The following is a 21,134-nucleotide window of genomic DNA, read 5'->3' on the forward strand; positions in this document are numbered from 1 at the left end:
TTTTACAGTTAGTGTAGTGAGCTGTAGCTCACGAAAGCTTATGCTCTAATAAATTTGTTAGTCTCTAAGGTGCCACAAGTACTCCTTTTCTTTTTGCGAATACAGACTAACACGGCTGCTACTCTGAAACCTGTCTGAAAACAGTAAGTTTACATAGAACTGGAGAGCCATGTTCACTATACAGTAATGACCTTAACTGTATAGTTGTCCTACACTCAATTACATCGCTTCCAGCTTCCAGTTACCATGGTAACAGCCAAAGCACAAATTTTAAAAAGTATTTTTGCTTATATAGCTGTCCTTGATATTAGAGTTTTCCAATCAGATACTTTACTGTTTTAATACATGACTAATTCTTTTCATTATTAATAATGAGATCTGTATTTTCAATATGAGTTTCTTTTGGCTTATGATCTTAAAGCATATAAAACATTCTTTGAATTAGCAATTCAACTGACTTTTTGGAGGAAAAAAAAACCTAGCACAGCATAAGGCTCAACAATTTTTTTGACGAGGTTCCAACATCTGTAGCACTGGATTATAGATTGTTTCTAAAATAATCTTAAATGGATGGATCATTGCTCCTTCCATTTGGGCTTGACAAAAAGTAGCTCTGGCATTTCCTTTCTCTTTTTATGTTGTCGGCTGTATATCATGTTTTCTTGCCAAAAATGAATTCTTGCCCATTTTAACCTTTTTTTTAATAAACTGAATTTCACTTCACAACTACAGGAGTAATTTACACTGTGGATATAATACAGCAACCATAATTTCATTGATAAATAATTTTTATTTTGAAAGAAAAAGATATAAAAACAAAAAGTCATAATTATTTTCTTCAAATTGTACTGGATTAAATAGCATTTAAAATTGCCTTTCAAATAAGAGTTACTTTTTTCTCTAGGTCTAATTTATATCAGACTCAGACCAGGTTGATAAGTAGTTCATATTTTGATGATGATAATCACAAGTCAGCAATACAGTCACTATTATACAAAAAAAGTTTTTACTTCAGCTTTTATTCGTCATTAATGTTACATTAGTGCGGAGAGGTCAATCTAAAATGAGTGCCGCCCATGCCATGTTCTGTACACTAACATAGTGAGAGACAGTCACCGCCCCAAAACACATAAGAATGGCAATACTGGATCAGACCAATGGGCCTGCTAGTCCAGTATCCTGTCTTCTGACAGTTGCCAGTGCCAGATGCTTCAGCGGGAATGAACAGAACAGGACAATTATCCAGTGATCCATCCCCTGTCATCCAGTCCAGCTTTTAGGTTTAGCCTCCGTGTTAGTCTGTATTCGCAAAAAGAAAAGGAGTACTCGTGGCACTTTAGAGACTAACAAATTTATTAGAGCATAAGCTTTCGTGAGCTACAGTTCACTTCATCGGATGCATTCAGTGGAAAATACAGTGGGGAGATTTATATACACAGAGAACATGAAACAATGGGTATTATCATACACACTGTAACGAGAGTGATCATTTAACATGAGCTATTTCCAGCGGGGGGGGGGGGAGAAAACCTTTAGTAGTGATAATTAAGGTGGGCCATTTCCAGCAGTTGACAAGAACATCTGAGGAACAGTGGGGGGAGGGGGGAACTAGCATGGGGAAATAGTTTTACTTTGTGTAATGACCCGTCCACTCCCAGTCTCTATTCAAGCCTAAGTTAATTGTATCCAGTTTGCAAATTAATTCCAATTCAGCAGTCTCTCATTGGAGTCTGTTTTTGAAGTTTTTTTGTTGAAGAATAGCCACTCTTAGGTCTGTAATCGAGTGACCAGAGAGATTAAAGCGTTCTCCGACTGGTTTTTGAATGTTATAATTCTTGACGTCTGATTTGTGTCCATTTATTCTTTTACGTAGAGACTGTCCAGTTTGACCAGTGTACATGGCAGAGGGGCATTGCTGGCCCATGATGGCATATATCACATTGGTAGATGCGCAGGTGAACGAGCCTCTGATAGTGTGGCTGATGTGATTATGCCCTATGATGGTGTCCCCTGAATAGATATGTGGACACAGTTGGCCGCAGATCATGGGGTTGTGTCCCTAGCCATCTTGGGTCATAGCTATTGATGGTCCTATCCTCCATGAACTTAGTTAATTCTGTTTTGAACCCATTAATATTTTTGGCCTTCACAACATCCCCTGGCAATAAATTGCACAAGTTGACTGTGTGTTGGATGAAGCAGGACTTCCTTATGTTTGTTGTAAACTTATTATCCCGGTTCTTGTGTTATGAGAAGGGGTAAATAACACTTCTCCATTCACTTTTTCCATACCATTCATGATTTTATAGACCTCTATCATATCCCTCTTCTTTGTCTCTTTTCTAAGATGAACAGACCCAGTCTTTTTAATCTCTCCTCTGATGGACGATGTTCCATACTCCAAGTCATTTTTGTTGCCCTTTTCTGTACCTTTTCCAATTCTAATATATCTTTTATGAATTGGGGTGACCAGAACTGCACACAGTATTCCAGGTGTGGGCGTACTATGGCTTTATAAAGTGGCAATATCACATTTTCTGTCTTATTATCTAGCCCTTTCCTAATGGTTCCCAACATTCTGTTAGATTTCTTTTATTGATGCTGCACACTGAGTGGATATTCTCAGAGAACTATCCACAATGACTGAACTTAGAATCTACAGAGGCAAGACAGACAACCTATGGGCAGAGAAAGAGAGATTCAGGGAGGTAAAGTGACTTGCCCAAGGTCATACAGCAGGTCTGTGAGAGAGTTTGAAATAAAAACTCAAGTCTCCTGACATGTGGTCCACTGCCCCATCCACTGGACCATAACATTATGACACCACTAGTTATTTATGTAGGGCTCAAACGGATCTTTGTGTTCAAGGGATGTGGCTCAGGAAGAGCACAGGGAGTCATTCTGCCTTAGAGAGACAGTATTCCTTCCTGGGCAGCATTTCTGCTACCACACACCTTAAGAGGTTGCAACATACTATCACTTATGTAATGGCCTGCAACTGCAGGCTGATGCCATGTGAGGACTGAGCCAGGGAGGGAGCGGTATTTAAATATTCAGGACTAGATTGACAAAAGGGACTGAGGCTCAGCATTGCAATGCCTAATGTTTAGGCATCCTACCCCCAAGTGGAATCCACAACCCCAAGTTAGGGATCCAGGCACCTATACAATTCATGGGGAGAGTTAGGTGGCTAAGAATGGGATCCACAAAAGCTAGCACCCTGAGCAGGAAACCATCTAAGGTAGCCAAAAGCAGGAGAGGGGTGTGACATAAGCCTCACCTGTCAAAGAGATTTAGGTACCTAAGTCCAGGTCAGAGAGAGATGCCTGTCACCATTCAGGTTTCACAGCTATGAACCCTCTCCTGAAGTCAGATGCCCAAGCTCTTTTTCACAAAAAAGGGGGATGGGGTGTTTTGCCCTTTATATCCTTTAGCCCAGTGGTTAGAGCACTCACTGAGAATGTGGGAGACCTGGGATCAGATTTCCCCCACCTCCCCTGTCTGTGTTGAACATAGGTCTTCCACATTACAAGTGAGTGTCCAAGCCTCTGGCTTATAGGTACCCTGGGGAAGGGCATTTTTGAAGCTATTCCACTTTGTATGACTAATTAAATATTCATTGGGCCAGAGAAAAAGTAAGAATGACTCTATAACCCAGTGGTTAGGATACTGCTCTGGGCTGTGGAAGACCCAAGTTCATCTCTCCGTCCAGTGAATCGTTAAGTATTTTATACCATACAGAACAGCTTCAATAGGAGAGGTTCAGAGAGCCCTTCCTATTGTATCATATAGCCCAGTGGTTAGGATACTTGGTTCCCCTGAGGGAGACCTATCTTCAAGTTGCTCTCCACATTTGTCAGAGGCTGGTATTTTCTGGGTGAGTGGACGAAAGGTTATAAGGGGAGCTCCAGCTCCTTCTCCATCAGCACTTGTTGGTGCAAGGTCCAATCTGGTAGGTGGCCTCTGAGAACACCGACCGGATTGGGCCCACAGGGAAGAAGTCAGGGCAATGTCTAGTTTAAGGATCTCACTAGGGCTTAGATGTGAGCTAGGCACCCAGCCATCAGAATTTGAAGCACACATGCTCAGTAGGCACCCTAGGGACTATATTAACGAAAATTTAAGCACCAAGGGAATTTAGGTGCTTACAGGATTACCATGGGTTTTGAAGATTTGGGCACCTAAGTAGCAGTTGTGGATCTAGCCCTGAGTTACCTCTCCAACAACCTACATGTCTGATTTAAAGCCCATTGCAAATCAGTGAAAGTCTTTCCAGTGGCTACATTGGGCTTTGGATTAGGCCATAAAGCCCAGGTCCTCAAAAGTATTTGATATCAATTGGAGTTAGGTGCTTAAATAACTTTGAGTGGCTGGGCTTGTCTTCTTCTTCTTCTTCTTCTCTCTTCATGACATTGTCTTCTCCCTACCATTCTCATTCCTCCCAGCCAACTAGATATATTCTTCAATCCCATTCCTACCTCAGCCCAACTCTCGCTCTCTTCAAATAATTGCTTAGTTTCCTCTCTACTTCAAACTTTTTCTCTCCAAACACCATTGGTGATAGTCACATCAAGTGGTGATGCCTCATCACTTACCCCCCTTACCCTGAAACTCATTCTCCCATTCATCCACCCAAGCTCCTCGGCCCGCCCACCACATTCAGCCTCTGTCATTCCACACAATTTACACACTTCAGTCACCTCACCACCACTGTTGACTCACACTCCCTTTATTTGCTGTCACTCTCTGACCCCCCCTCCCCCACCTCATTTATCCTCTCATTCACTCCCTCTTTATTTCTCCACTGCCTATCTCACTGCCTCCCAGTCCAGCCAAAATCATCATCCTTGCCCATGACTTGGAATGTGTTACTCGCTGCTAAAATCTCTACCCTGCTCAAATCTACTAACATGTCAAAGCACATGTAAAATTTTTGCCCTTGTTTTAGAGACGCTGCACGTCTCTATCCCAGCCTATAACTCTTTTCTTGATTCTTCTCACATCCTACCTCACCACTTTGCTCCCACATGAATGGCAGCATGCCAGAGAGGTGCAAAGTAGCCTCCTTGAGGCCAAGGAGCTGGCTCTGGATTTTCATGTCTTACAGCAACCAACACAATGTTGGCACTTAAGAAATAATAATTGGCTTAGAAATTTACTAGGTTAGAAGCCAGTATTGTAGCTTGTTCCTTCATGTGAACATTAGTGTTTAGCTTTGCATATCTGGGGGATGATTTCATATTTTAATAATAGGCATATCATCTCACTCGATAACCTAGAATGCTAGAATGCTTACCCCTCAAAATATGCATAATAGACATATTGCACATAACTTTTTCCTGAGTGAAATGGATCCTCATATCTTTGCCAATATAATGTTGTATACACGAATCTTGCAAAGATTATTTATGCATGTCATTTTTATCATATGAGGCAGTCCAGATGAAGTCACTGGAACTATTCATGTGCTTAAAGTTAAGCACATGAACAAATAAATCTTTGTAGGATCAGGACCCTTATTAATCACCTGACAACTGCTTGAGTGGTATTAGGAAAAAAATGTTTGTAGTAATAAATAACTAGGATAAAATATATGACAGTGATCAGATGCTCACACTTACTCAATTGGCACCAAAGCTATTAACAAGTAGTTTTTCTTCCTAACTTCTGACATTCTGAACCCCTCCCTGAGAAGAACCATGCTATGGTAATATTGCAATAGTGGAAAATATACTGTATTCTTTTTCATTTATAATAAAGATGTTATATTTAAAGAAACTAATAAGATGTTCTGATTAGTACCATATGGAGAGTGCTTTGTGTAATGGACACCACAGCTACACATGAGACAGAACTACAGTAATGCTTCCTATTTATACATGCAAAAAAACCTAAATGAGTGTTTGTGTTTAGGGAATGCGGTAAACTACAAGTTTGGCAGGGCTCCACTACAAGATAGTCTTCACTGCATGACCCACCCACTAACAGGAGAGAAATCTTTCTCTAAGGGATGGAATAGATGATGTCTCATGCAGCTTTTGCCACCATTAGTGTAGCTTCTGCGAAAAGTATTTAGAAACAGAAGAATTTTTATTTTTTAATGTTTAAGATTTTTAAAAGATACATCTGATGAAGAAAGAAAGAGAGTACTAGACAGTACTTTTCCCAAAAACATTCACTCTGCTTCTTAAGCCACTTCTCATTTCAGAATGACAAAAAGTCTTAAAACTACTCTGTTGTAAAGTGTTCACAAATGAAAAGCAGATCAGTGCATAGTTAAGTTCTGAGGGTAACTTTAGTCTGCATTCATGGATAGGTTCTGACTATAATTTATTCTATTAAAAATGCATATATTAGACTCTTTCCACTCTACTACATTTTACATATTTTTAAAGAAAACAGATTTCTATTCACTGGGGTTCTCCAGGAAAGAATATCAGACATGTTGGAGTTTTGCTTTCATAAGGACTGTTCCAAAGCCCACTGAAGTCAATTGGAGTCTTTCCATTAACCTCATTGGGCTTTGGGGCTGACCCCGAGTGTAAGTTACAGTTCTTAAGTAGTTCTTTAAAAGACTATTCCACTCTCTGACTAGACAGTATTTTTCAAGATTATAGGCCAAGACCCCAAGTGGTGTAAATCCATTGAGTGATGTGGAACTACACTAATTTGCATCATGTGAGGATCTGGCTCAGTGGGTCAAATTTTCAGAAATGGCGACCTAAACTTCATCCACTAAATCTGTGTTGTTCTTAAATCAGACTTCTTGATCCTTAAGGTCTTATCTGTAAGAATGCATGATTGTCAACATTTAGTATTAATAATGTGGCCAACAGCTTTATAAAGTATACGGAAAACCAATATGTCTAATGCTGTAATCCTGAGCATTATTTTCCAAAGCCTTTAATTAAGATGTAGGGTCTTATTTTCTTTTAGGAAGCCTTATGTCAGGATAGATATGTCACACATACTGTTATATATTTTACCCTTCTTCTCAAAGTATCTTTTCATTCCTGCACCCCTTAGGTAACTGGGCTGAGATTGGCAGAAGTGGCAAAGTTTCATGTGGTCTTTCATTTAATTTTTCCATGCACACCAACACTGCACCAGTACAGGAACTTGTGCTAACAGAAGCTGGTAGGTTCCTTCCAGGAGCCCCCTAACAAATCTGACTGTCTCCCAATCCTCAGAGCCTGATATTCATTCCCAGTGTCTAAATCCAGCCATGAGTACACACAAACAAAAAATAAAGGGACTACATAAACTAGTTGTGTTTGTGTCCTACCTGAGCATTGAAATTCAGGCCCTAGATCTCAACCCAATAAAGGTCTTGCTGTCTACCTATACATTTGCTTTTATCATTTGTCATGTTGCCAGAAGTTATTGAATCCTGTTCCCTCCTCGCTTTTTTTTTTTTATAATTTAACCAAATAAACATTACTGATAGGAGAATCAATAAAATGCATTTCTCTGCTTCAAATGCAATAGCGCCTCCTTTGACATCCCTCATCTTTAACCAATTCTTTCCTTTTGTCAACAGGATAGCAGCCAAGGAATCCGTGAATCTTATGTCAACACAAAGCTTAGGAATTGTGTTTGGACCAACACTCCTTAGACCTGAAAAGGAGTCAGGGAACATGGCAGTACACATGCTGTACCAAAACCAGATAGTTGAACTTATGTTAAGTGAGTACAATAAGATCTTCAGCTCTGAGGAAGACTGACAGACAGGGCCTGTTATTGAAAATGTTCACATCTGTCTTGATGTCTAATATTTTTACATTTCTGTAAACATATTTCTGAAATATTTCTTTTTCTTTCAAGTGACAGATGCCTCATTTTGTGAAAACTTAATGATGATTTTGTGTTTAATTTTCAAACATTGGAATAAAAAATAGTGTCAACATTTGCTATATGTATTCTACATTAACCCTTTGAGAGTTTCATTCTGCTAAAACTCCAGGGCTCATTTTTCATCCCATTATTTTCAAGCTGGGTATATAGAATGTGGTCAAAAAAACACAGGAAGTGCTGCTTACCAGCATATACAATGGTACAACAAGATAAACAGCAATACAGATTAATGGTTTAAAAATATATTAAAAGCAATTAAATTAAAACAGACATGTTTCATCATTCATAACCGATTTTGGTGTAAATATAACATACCTTTTCCCTTTGATGTACAGTGAGAGTTATGGAGACATGTTGAATGGTAATTTTTTCCCTAGCAAAAGTGACAGTTCAAAACAGTTTCCAATGAATATGTTTAAAGAGAGAGAAAGAGAGCAAGCTGCCCTTATTGCAGTATTATAAACATTCTGCCTAAAAAATTAGACACAAAATTAAAGCCTAGACGTTTTATCCTTAAATGCTGTACATGAAATTTAGAAATTGCATGACTGCTCATTTTTAATGTAACATCCATTTTGATTCTTCATCACATTGTACATCTTCACTCTTTCCCTAGCTATGTCATGTTATGTAGAATTTTTATTATGCTCCTGAGGATGCTTTATTGGTGAACTACATTAAATTCATCTAGAAAGAACTTTAAAAAAAGCCTTTTTATATGCCCTTAGGATTACTTGGCTAGACTTGAATCAATTTATGCATTTGATGGTTAGTTTCAGTTGTCATGGATAAACAAAAGGGTAACTGTCTCAAATATATCAAATATTGTTTTATTTTGAAATGTATGTTTCCAGCTATAAACATCTTCTACCCTGTTTTGTAAAAGTATTCTGCTGATAAAATGTACACTTATGTTTGACAGCTTTTTAATCAAGTTCAAAGAGAATAAATAAAACTAATCCAGTGTGGTAAAGAGTCTGTCTGGTTATCGATTTTTCATAAAATGAAAAATAAACCATGTAAATAAAATGTGTGAAACAAAGATCTAGAAGCAAATATTTAAAGCAATTAAAGACCCCAAAACACAGGATTAATGCATAGATCTGCTGTTCATGAGAGATATGTCTCAAGTATCACCCCAACAGGTCATGAATTACGCTGGCTTTGTTCAACAGCATTTTACAAAATACCAAGTTGTTAAGCAGAAGAGGTTGCTCCTTAGAGTGATCATCTATGAGAATAAATGTATAATGATGGTGCTGCATCATTAAATAAGCACAGCAACATACTAGGTACTGTTTATAGGACTGGAAGAATGATGGTCAGAAACTCGGTGTATTCCTTAATAAATACCATTCACATTACAGCTTGTTTAGCCTAACCAAAAGAAGTCTGAGGGGAGATATGATTGCTCTCTATAAATATATCAGAGGGATAAATACCATGGAGGGAGAAGAATTATTTAAGCTCAGTACCAGTGTGGACACAAGAACAAATGAATATAAACTAGTCATCAAGAAGTTTAGACTTGTATTAAGACGAAGGTTTCTAACCATCAGAGGAGTGAAGTTCTGGAACAGCCTTCCAAGGGAAGCAGTGGGGGCAAAAGACATATCTGGCTTCAAGACTCAGTGTATTCCTTAATAAACACCATTCACATTACAGCTTGTTTAGCCTAACCAAAAGAAGGCTGAGGGGAGATATGATTGCTCTCTATAAATATATCAGAGGGATAAATACCATGGAGGGAGAAGAATTATTTAAGCTCAGTACCAATGTGGACACAAGAACAAATGGATATAAACTGGCCATCAGGAAGTTTAGACTTGAAATTAGATGAAGGTTTCTAACCATCAGAGGAGTGAAGTTCTGGAACAGCCTTCCACGGGAAGCAGTGGGGGCAAACAAAAGACATATCTGGCTTCAAGACTAAACTTGATAAGTTTATAGAAGGGATGATATGATGGGATAGCCTAATTTTGGCAAATAATTGATCTTCAACTATTAGCAGTAGATATGCCCAATGGCCTGTGATGGGATGTTAGATGGGGTGGGATCTGAGTTACTACAGAGAATTCTTTCCTGGGTGTCTGGCTGGTGAGTCTTGCCCACATGCTCAGGCTTTAGCTGATAGCCATATTTGGGGTTGGGAAGGAATTTTCCTCCAGGGCAGATTGGCAGAGGCCCTGGGGGTTTTTTTGCCTTCCTCTGCAGCGTAGGGCATGGGTCACTTGCTGGAGGATTCTCTGCCCTTCAAAGTCTTTAAATCACGATTTGAGGACTTCAATAACTCAGACATAGTTTAGAGGTTTGTTACAGGAGTGGGTGGGCGAGATTCTGTAGCCTGCGTTGTGCAGGAGGTCAGACTAGATGATCATAATGGTCCCTTCTGACCTTAAAGTCTATGATTCTACAGCCCCGGTTCACAGTCACTGAAGTAATTCCCAGTATTGTCCGCAGTGAAACGTTCATATGTTACTTGGAACCTGTAAGGGTCAGAAGAAGTTATTCTTAAAAATACAAACAAAAGCTTTCCCTGGAGCACAGAGGTTCCCCTTAACTGCGTGGATGTGAAGTCTGCAGAAGCCTCAGTTTGGTGATTCCTGACTTAAAAGATAGCTCTGTAATGTCTGTGTAACTACTCATATGGGTCCCAACATTTTAGTATCTGAATGGGGCAGAGTCTATCCCTTCCTGTTAGACCTTGCTGTGGATCGTGGAGAGAAGCAAGGATGCCTTTGCAATCAGTGCACTCATATGTGACATTTCTCAAGATACCATTTTTATCCCCCATCCCATTTAACAGCCACATGAATCCACTGGAGGAAATTATTGACTCAAATGCCAACCAGACTTAAAAACTCAGCTCCATATCCCCATGCCTACTTGAGAGCAGCTCCTCAGGATGAAAAGCTGCTGTTACTGAAACTAGCAAAACAGAGATAACAGTGGAAAGAGAAGAACTTTGAAAACCATGATGACAACTCTGACTTCACCCTCTGCTGAGGGAGTTTGTTCTCAATCAAGCAAGTTCACAACTTTGTGGTCCTAACAGGACTCCTGGATAGATATGGCTACAGCTTCCAAAACACCTCCTTCATCAGTGGCTAGCCAGGAGGCTGGAGAAAATACTGTCATCTTATGATCTGGCCACAATGATCCAAGTCTTCATGTCCTCCAGGTTGGATTACAACAACTCACTGGGCCTATTTCTCCACTGCTTTGCTCCTTGGGCTGTCATTTAATACTGTGTAAGTGGATACAAAGCCCCTCTGATTTGGCGGCATGTGAGACCCACTTTTCACTAACCTTTACTATGACTAAGTGATTACACAAGGTGCAAGAAAGTGGCAAACTGGGGATGATCTTCCAATGCTTGCGAAGCTTCAGTCAGGCCACATTGCAGCAGCCTGGCCCCTGAATGAACCTGATCATTAGAAACACATCACTGTTCTCTGTGCTCCACACTGGCTATCAGGTCACATTCTTCAAGTTCTCGATTCTGACCTTTTAGACCCTGAGTGGCATGCTATCTACAGAAGACAATCATTCTCTCTCAGACCACAGACTTTCCCAAGTATGCATCAAGAGTCAAACTCATGCCTGGCAGAGCTTTCTCTGCAGCTGGCCCAAGAGTATGAAACTCTTTCTTCCAGAATGAGCACAGCCACAGAAAAAGGCAGTCAAAAGAACAAGCAGGGGACTATAATCAGCAGTGTCAAAAGCATCAAAGAAGTGAAGAAGGATAAAGAGCAGAGGCCTTAATATTTCTCCAGGAAGGCCAAGTCAACAGGATTTTTTCTGTACAGAGCATCCTGGGATAGCAAGGCAGCCAAATGCAGCAGCCTTTGTACTGTGACTTCCATGGCTGACAGGAAGATCAGAGAACCTAAGTAAATTTCTAAGACTGGAGATCATGAGTGTCTTTTTTTCCCCTTTTATGAATACATTTTGTCATTTGTTGTTAAATTTCCTGTTAAAGTAGCTGCAGAGCAGGCAACATATTCCAGCTGGGCTGCATGGGCATTCCATGCTCCATCAAAGCCAAAGGCTCCTTCACAAGAGATATCCTGTTCATTCCAAAGCACACAAGGGTTAAATTTATCAATTAGTCCATGGCCCATAAACCCTGAGTCATTTACTACACACCCCAATTCACCACAAGAGCAGGTGCATCTTGTGCAGACCTTTGTCACAGTAGGCCCCATCGCCGCCGCCCACAGGCTCAGCTCCTCACCACTCTGTTATGTATCCCATCAGTTTGTTCCTCCTCTTCCTTTTTGCCTGGGCAGGAGCAGGAGCAGCACTGAAAGTATGGGAGAGACAGTCTCCCTGCCCTCAGTTAGTGTAACTGGACTCACTGTGCCCTTCCCCCGCCCCCACCAGCAACCAGAAAGAACAGCTGCTCAACTCTGCAGCCACAGGTTGGAGCTGCCAAACTGTAGAAAGTGTCTACTTCCTGCTCCTCCTTTAGTTCCTGAGTGTTCAGACTGCAGCATTTACAGCAAAAGAAGCCAACCTTGTGTCAGATAGGCAGAATCAAAAGCCAGGCTGGGCTGCTTTCACCTCAGAACAGATAACTGTGCATGGAACCCACCTTACTGCAAGGCTTCGTGACCACTTACCTCCAAAAAGCTACCAGTGGGCCTATAATCGCCACTATCTTACACCTTGTGTGCATCATTTATACCTTTGCAAAGTACCAGCTCAGAATGCACACTATTTAACATCTACTCATGATAGCACTTAAAATACTCTTAAATAAACCTTTAAGGAAAACTACAGCGTACCCCTTCAGAACAGACACAATTATTTAACGTTTATATTTTGGTACTTTCTGGAAGCCAACCAAGTTGACAGTCTGGTTATGCAAGTGCTGTATGGATACAGGATAAGATTTTTTTTCAAAAGCATGCAGGATTGGCTTAACTCTGCTCTCACTGAACTTCCAGGAGTTTTACAGAGCAGCATTTCATTCAGCCCCTCTTTTATGCTCTTCTTAAGATTGATTTCAATTTAAAGGAGCTTGATAATTGTGACTTTAATAGGTTTTGCAGCCTGTGGGGAGGGGAGGGAGTGACAGAACTTCCAACCCTCTAAATGCCTTCAAATACTCCACATCGGATCACAAATTAGTTTGCCAAGGGCTTGCCTAATGCAGGGCTGAGTGGTAAAAATCCAATGAGCCTCTCTACAGAGATTCTCTCCTCATGCCCTGACTCAATTTATGTTGTTTATGACAAGGTGTTTCTGGACTATGGGTGCGTGTAAAGTGCAGAAATGTTTGACTTTTTGCTGAATTATACACCAGGGTTGCCGGCAATAGTAGAGAACTGGACTCAATGATCCACCTTTCCAGTCCTATGTTCTTCTGGTCCTTGTAATGGTTTTTAAACTGCTACTGAGCACGCTCAGTAGCTACCAAAACATCTGCTATGGAGTTTCTGGTCCTGTGTAGCTGTGCTTTCTGCTCCTGAAAATGTGAATTGCTATCTAGATCAGACCAGTGGTCCCACTAGTTCAGTAGTCTGTTGCCAACAGCAGCCATTATGGTGAGAAGATGCAAGAAACCCCATAATTATGAATAACCTGCCTATAGGAGATATTTCTTCCCAACCCAGAAAGTTAGTGGCTTTCATCCCATACACATTTTTATCCTACTGTAACTGTTATTATCCATAGAAGATTATAATACATTTTTAATCCTACAATGTTCTTTGTCTCAGTGATATCTGGCAAGTTCCAGAGGTTAATTATGCACCCTGTAAAAAAGTATTTTACTTGTATCATAGTAGTTTTAATTTCTTTGGCTTTTAGTTTCACTGTGTGTCCTTCCCATTGTTCTTGATTTATGGGAAAGACTAAATAGGAGTGTCTGACTGAACTCCTCTGTACAATTCATTGTTTTATATATCTCTATCATATCTTCTCTTCTCTAAACTACATAGTCCTAATCCATTTAATCTTCCCTCATATGGAAGATTTTCCAAGCTGCTAATAATTTTCACAGCCTTTCACTGGACCTGCTCTATTTCCACTATACCCTTTATGAAATGGGGTGAACAAAACCCACAGTACTAGAGGTAAGTACATCCCGTACATTTATATAATGGCACTGTAACATTTCAGTATTATGCTCTTTCCTTTTCTTAACATAGACAAATATCTTCTTGGCTTTTGCCTGCTACTATGCATTGAGCTGTCCACAGTGGCCCTTAGGTTTTTATCCTGAGTGGATACTGTTTATTTAGAACATATCAGCATGTATGGTACATTTCAATTCTTCTTTCCATTTTTGGGATCCCAAAAAGAGAACATCAAATTCCTTCTGCCTCCCCTCGCCTATTGATACTTTCTCTAAAGTTCAAGGGGGGAAAAAGATTTTTCTCGTATAAAACTTATTAGGTTACACTAGTTTTCTTGACTTTCTACTCAGAAATCATGTCATCAAGGCCCTACGCAACACTGCTCCTCACTGCTTAATAAATATAGTCTCATCTCATCACCTCCTTGATTGCTCTGCTCACCAGTGGTCCTGGTTTGTCCACTTCTCCCATAATGATCTCAGTATTTTTTCCACAATGTACCTTCACATGGAACTCACTTCCACAAAGCCAATCCCTCTCCTCTTCTAAATCCTACCTGCAGATCCACTTCTTCCCTACACTTTCCACTGTCTTGCCAACCCTCTTGTTATATAATGTGTAAACTGAATTTGCAAGCACCATGGAGCTTGGATCATTTTAAAATTAGTTAATAATAAGAAGTATGCCATTTGATAATCTACATCCATCTACTACATTCCTTGTTTGAACACATAATAATATGAAAGGCTGTAAAAAATGCTGTCATGAACTGGCTGGTGCGTGCATAGAGCTCTGCCCTCTGTAGATGGAATCAATTGTGTGTCTTGTCCTTTCCTGCTAATAATGGAGATTCTCTGTTACCTCAAGCAAGGTGTTCTACCCCCACAAGCTCTTCCAGTGAATTCTGCCCTAATGTGCAGCACAGTGACAGCCATAAACTCTTAGCTTGCCACAGATTTGTTACAATGTAAAGTGTGAGTGACCTGATCTCCAGCAAATAATTACCCTTAGATAAGAAAAGCAACCACCCAGTACCTCTGTATGGCACTTTTATGTCATATGGCCCCTTTGCCACAGTCTCTAAGTACCTCACAATCTTTAATGTATGTATCAGGCTCACAACCCCCTATGAAATACTATTACCCTTCTCTTTACAGAAGTGGAACTGAAGCTACAGATCATCAAAGGTACTTAGGTGCTTAACTGCCATTGAGCTCAATACCTTTTTGGATCTGAGTCTAGGCCTGGTCTACACTATGGGGGTAAGTCGACCTGAATTCCACAACTTCAGCTATGTGAATAATGTAACTGGAGTTGACATAGCTTAGGTCAATTTACTGCAACTTACTGCAGTGTCTACACCACACTGCATCGATAGGAGATGCTCTCCGATCGACTTCTCTTACTCTTCTCATTCTGATGGAGTACCAGAGTCGACAGGAGAGTGATCTGTGCTCAATTTAGTGGGTCTTCACTAGACCCTCTAAATCAACCCCTGGAGCATCAATCACAGGAGCGTCGATCCCCGGTAAGCGTAGACATGCCTTTTGTGACTAGCCCAAGCTTATGCAGGAAGGCTATCGCTAGACAGGGAATTGAACCCAGGTTTCTTAAGTTCTAGTTTAGTACCCTAACCATCCTTCCTCACACCATAACTAGCCTAAGAATGGTGGAACTTTTATGCTGATATAGGTTAGTGCAACAGAAGAACTTGCAGCCAGGGTCCAAACCCAAACTGACACACAATAAACTAGAGTCATGCATTTGCACTTCTTTCTCTGTGGAAGTATAAGAAAAAAATAAAAACCAAAAACGAACACCACAGGATTTCTGAATGTGTATATATATGGTTTAATTTACTATATAGCTAACTTTACTGTAGATTGAAGACAAAGAACTAAAAAACATATTTCATAAACTGTTATTTTTCAGTTGAGATTCCTATTCATGTTTAAGACAAGTGTGAGGCTACAGATGTGGAGCATTTTCTTCCCAGGATCCTCAGTTCTGCTTAAAGGGTAGAGGTGATCATTATCCCACTTGATAAGAGACTGCCAATTACAACAAACTGATATAGTAATATACGGTAATGTGGTTTTCTTGGCTTTTAGCCACCAGAGAATGAACTGAGTTTCACTAAACACTTAAAGGTGTGCTTTCCCCTAGAATGCAAATACTGAAAGATAATAGTAGATGCTTTAAACATAAATACACTGAGATACATAGTAGAAGCACCTTTACCAGAACTTAAAAACTGTACAGTTTCTCTCACAACATTAATTCTCTTTGAAGCCCAGATAGCTGAAGACACTGGAGAATGTTTTCCCTCTGATGATGTAGTTCTATAGAGTATTTATGCAGTATTGCATACATGTTTTCTTGCACTAGTTTGAAAAAAATAATCTTATTAAAAATGTAAAAGGATTTCAGGGCTTCTGTGCAAACTTAGTGGAAAGAGAGACGTCAACAATAAATGAGCTATCTAAACAATAAGGAAGGAGCTCTCAGTCCTGTGGGCATAATATATGTTTTATTAATAACTGGCTTTTATACCCTTTTTTTCTTATTTCTCTAACAAGGTTGTTTTGAAATCAAAACTCTTCCATGTTCTGAGAGTTCAGTGCAGGCCCTGCAATGCTCACGAGTGCAACCATCTGAGCCAAAATTGAAGCAAGGCTGGTTTTCTGCGCACCTATGTCCTGCGGCTACAGTGCACTCCTCAAAGTTCAGGATGTCTCTGACATACGGGCCAGGGTAAGGGCACAATTCCCACAGCATTGGTTATGTAGTGGGATGTTTGATCATGCACTGGGATGTTTCACCATGCACTGATGTAATAGAGAAGGATTTCTTGGGTTTGGAGAGGCCTCCCAAGACTAGACTTGGTAGAACGCAGATACTCCTAAATGTTGTTGTTTGGGACTCTCAGTGACAAAACTATACTGGGGTATTGGTAAAAATGACCTCTGATCACCCTAAGTTAATCATGTACTACAACTACTGCAGAAAGTGGGGGGCAGAACTGGGTGAAACACAGAGGCCTTTGCCTTTCTCTTTTATTTTGCTAAGTTTGCATCAGTCCTGAAAACACTTATGAGCATAAGTAATTTTACATTCATGAGTAGCCCTTTGTGCATAAAGCTACTCAGGTGCATTCATGTTTTGAGTAGCAGAGCCTTATGGTCTATTATTTTACATACTAGGGAAGAATGCTATATAATCATTCAAATGTGGATGTTTGTTTAAAAGAAAAGACATATACAGATTTCAAGACCTTGAGCCTAAAAGTTCAAAGTTTTCTTGCCTTAGAATTTATCATTATAATTGTAAATAATTTCTTAGGTACCCATCAGCAAGGTGTCTATCAAATAGGACTTACCTTAGTGTCACCAGTTTTTTCCACTGATGGCCACCTGGGGGATTTGGTCAATACTGCCTCTCTCCTAATGCTGGCTTTATATGTTTTTTCAAACTTTCTTGAAGAAATGAAACAGATGGTGTCACAACCAATTATTTCCTATTCAGCCCTCACTCGGCTTCCCTCTGGTCAAAGGGCAATTCCAGAAATGAATGAAAAGAGGAGGGTGTCTCTACTCCAGCAAACATTGTCCACCTGAGCTTCCCCCCAGGCCCTTACTTCTGGATCATAACAAGATGTCAACTCCAGAGAAGGGTAACCACCTACACATGGGCTTTCTTGACTCACCACTCTCCTCATGAGAATACCTTTGGACCTGCTAGCTACAAAAGACTGTGATCCTGGTACACTCGCTTTTTCTGTATAGCTTCCTCTCAGAGGCAAAGCCTTGTGCAAACCACCAAATTTCCTGAAAATGGCCAGTTTTCACTTGCTAGGAAAATGTTATATTGACAAAGTTAAAAAAAGGTGACATCCCTAAACCTATGGTATGAGTGCTTATATCCCAAGCCAAGCAGCACATATAACAAAAGACAACATTTCCAGGATCTTACATGTCACTTCACCTAGTCATAATAATGACAGTAATGCCATCTTCTGCACACCACACACCACACAACAGAACCACTAACCCAGGAACCTATCCTTGCAACAAAGCCATTGTTTCATGTTCTCTGTGTGTGTATATCAATCTCCCCTCTGCATTTTCCACCAAATGCATCCGATGAAGTGAGCTGTAGAAAGCTCACGAAAGCTTATGCTCTAATAAATTTGTTAGTCTCTAAGGTGCCACAAGTACTCCTCATCTTCTGCACAGTTATAGACTAGTATGAATAGCCAGATAAAGTTTCTGGGACTCAAAAGTCTTATTTACCTTTACAAGACCATAACAGATACTGTGTTCAAATATGCCCTAAACCAGCGAGGCCTCAAATTTACCATAAAATCCCTTCTCCCTATCTGTATTGTTTAGGATTCACAGAAGATACCAGGTCTTTGACCCTCAACATTCCCTAGCCAAAGGGGGAATCCATCACACACACACCAGATTGTGATGTTTTTTCCTCCCTTAATTCAAATGTGCTTTGAGAGGTTACCAAGGTCACTGGTTGCTCTGTTTATTGCCTTTCTTCTCCATTGTAAGAGCATCTAGAAGAATTTACTGGGTGTAAGGAAAAAGCTCACTAATTAAGAAGCAAGTGTGCATCTGTCTCAGAATGCTTGTCAAATATAATGTGGTGGAGAGGTAAATCTTCTGCTGTTAGAGCCCACTCCTTCCTGTACATGCTCATTTTAGAAATCTTAAAGACAGATGCCTCACAGTCAACTTGCAGGGTTTTCTTTGCTTACCTAATAATAAGTAAATTGTGGGATTTGCCAGAAGTCCATCAGAGTATAAACAAGCCCAAAGTTGTTGAGGTTTAGACAGCGCTAAATACATCCTGGATTTATTTATTTAAATGTATCCCATGCCTAAGTGTCAAAACTTAGGTGAATGTACAAAACAACAGATGCCAATGGACACCTCCAAGAGGCCCAGTACAGGTTCTGTAAAATAAAAGCACCATGGTGGCCCAAGTCATTACATGAGGGGGAAGCAGGTAAAAAGGGATGACCAGTTTGACAGTACAAAATGGGAAGATGTGTCAGAGTAAGAAACACAGTGTAACTAGTCAGCACATTAAAGGACTTCTGGTGCCTTAAACAGGACTCCCAGTCTGTGGGAGAAAACCTTGAATTATTTGACTGCAAAAGCAGTTGGTGGTAAATCTACTGACACAATCAAAACTTGTGCCCCAGCCTTCAATGTATGTACCCTGGAGTGACCAGAATCAGAGAATTTGGCATTCTAGCCAGAACTGCCTCCCTTGCCGTACCCAAATCTTGAATAGGACTCCTCATTAGGGGACACTAATGTTTTCTTAAATCAGTACCCACAGAGTCAACTGCTAAACTGGCCTATTTCTTAGCCCTACGTTGGTTTGCCAGGGTATCAGAACTAGATCTCCTAAGAACTAACGAACCCTGCATGGGGGACAAATACTAAAGGGTGTGAAATGGTCTTCTCTGGAAGAACTTGCAATGCCCTGGCACAGATGGATAAGCATGGCTTGATCTACACACGCAGGATAACTATTTCAGTTAAGGGCATGATTTTTTACTGCTATAATTATGCTGGTACAAGTCCCATTAGGTAGGTATAAAAGTGCTTTATACCAGTATAGTCTATTCCCTTCTTTTGTATCTCTTGAACTATTCTGGTATACTTAAAGAGGTACAATTTTATATGGTGGCAAAGCCCAAGATGGAGGAGCCTGCTTTCCTTCCTGTCTAGGAAAAACATATTGATATATCTCTGGATAAAAGAGCCAATGAAGATGGTCTCTTTCTAATATATGCATGTCCCTACATGCCTGACAGAGCCTGTGCCAAAACATATGAAAACTAAAATATCAAACAAACCCTTAATTTAAGCAGATATATAAACTGCAGACTTAGATGTATACACGTATGGGTTAGAAAACTGTACACATGTGACATGTTAACTAACGTTCCAATGCAGTGCTAGCCAGTATGAAATATATTTTGAAAATAGATACTAAAGGGTACTATAAAAGGTTATTTTACAAATGGTAAAATCAGTTGTTATGTAAAAGAATAGAAAAGGATCACTTTCTGGAAACCTGAACCCTTTGGAACCTTTACATGAGCTTTCTCACTTAAACAGAGTTAAAAGTTTGTAGCGAACATTCAAAGGAAATGTCTCCTGGAAGGGGTCCACTTTTGCAGATTAACATCTTTTTTTAAGCATTCACCATTTTGATTACTGAAACTTAATTACAATGCGTACTGTACTGGTGACAGTAAATACTAGTGCTGTGTGCTACAAAACAAATAGCCTATGATGAAAAATTCAAATACTATAGGGTTTTTCATTAGTGCAATAATGGCTTTCTCACACATTAAGCTCATTTTTAATGCAACCTGCTATGGTAAGGAAATGACATGCTTGCTTTGAGTAAGGCAGCGCACAGAATATAAGTAGGTACATTTTTATGGGTAAAGAAAATGTATTCTGTATTAATCTACTTTTATGTTTTGTACCATCCAACGTGCTGATGAGTCATTTGAATGCCAAGTTTTCATTAGTAAATTGAGAGTGATACTGGTGACTCTGTGATAAAATAAAAATATATGTAATGTGCAAAACCTCTGTTCTAATGAAGAGGTATCTAAATACTACAGTAAATAGAGTATCGCAGGGTGTAAGTATAAAATCCTAGGACCCTCTTTACAAAGATAATTTTGTGTTCATAAAAATACAGGAGTAATACATTCTGCCCTAGAATGTATTGTGTTCTCTCTCTATGGATTGTATTTGTCAGTGTCCTGTTAACATCCATTTTATCATACTGTCATAATATTGTATTGAAATAAGAGCTGGCACTTTTGGGGTCCTGTGTAAGATGAAAAAATGGGACTCCAACAGTCTTCCTCTTAGATATAATTGAAAAAGAGGCATGCATGAGGGCATGCTGTGACTCATGCTGCCAGACAGTGATCCTGAATCATTCAAATGATGAGAATACAGAGAATGCCATGCACAGAAAGATGGCAATTTGCTGTACTAATGTTTTGAAAATGTAAATTTCTAGCTGTTTTGCAGAGGGGTTTAGTATGAGAGGCAAAAAAAAATAACAATTTTCACAGTTAATCCAGATTGCAAAAAGAAAAGGAGTACTTGTGGCACCTTAGAGACTAACAAATTTATTAGA

General features: G+C 39.8%; 1 protein-coding gene across 3 annotated transcripts in view; it reads left to right on the forward strand.

Moving 5' to 3' along the window:
• Positions 1–8,827, forward strand: part of ARHGAP15 (Rho GTPase activating protein 15) — a 450,542-nt gene extending 441,715 nt beyond the window's left edge. For all 3 annotated transcript variants that reach the window (XM_038422842.2, XM_043505082.1, XM_043505081.1), the window contains one exon: positions 7,541–8,827. In XM_038422842.2, the coding sequence (XP_038278770.1) occupies positions 7,541–7,724 (184 nt within the window). In that variant the 3' untranslated portion in view covers positions 7,725–8,827. The remainder of the gene's footprint in view (positions 1–7,540) is intronic.
• The last annotated feature ends 12,307 nt before the right edge of the window (positions 8,828–21,134 follow it).

Source organism: Dermochelys coriacea, chromosome 11, assembly GCF_009764565.3.
Source record: "Dermochelys coriacea isolate rDerCor1 chromosome 11, rDerCor1.pri.v4, whole genome shotgun sequence".
Taxonomy (NCBI): domain Eukaryota; kingdom Metazoa; phylum Chordata; order Testudines; family Dermochelyidae; genus Dermochelys; species Dermochelys coriacea.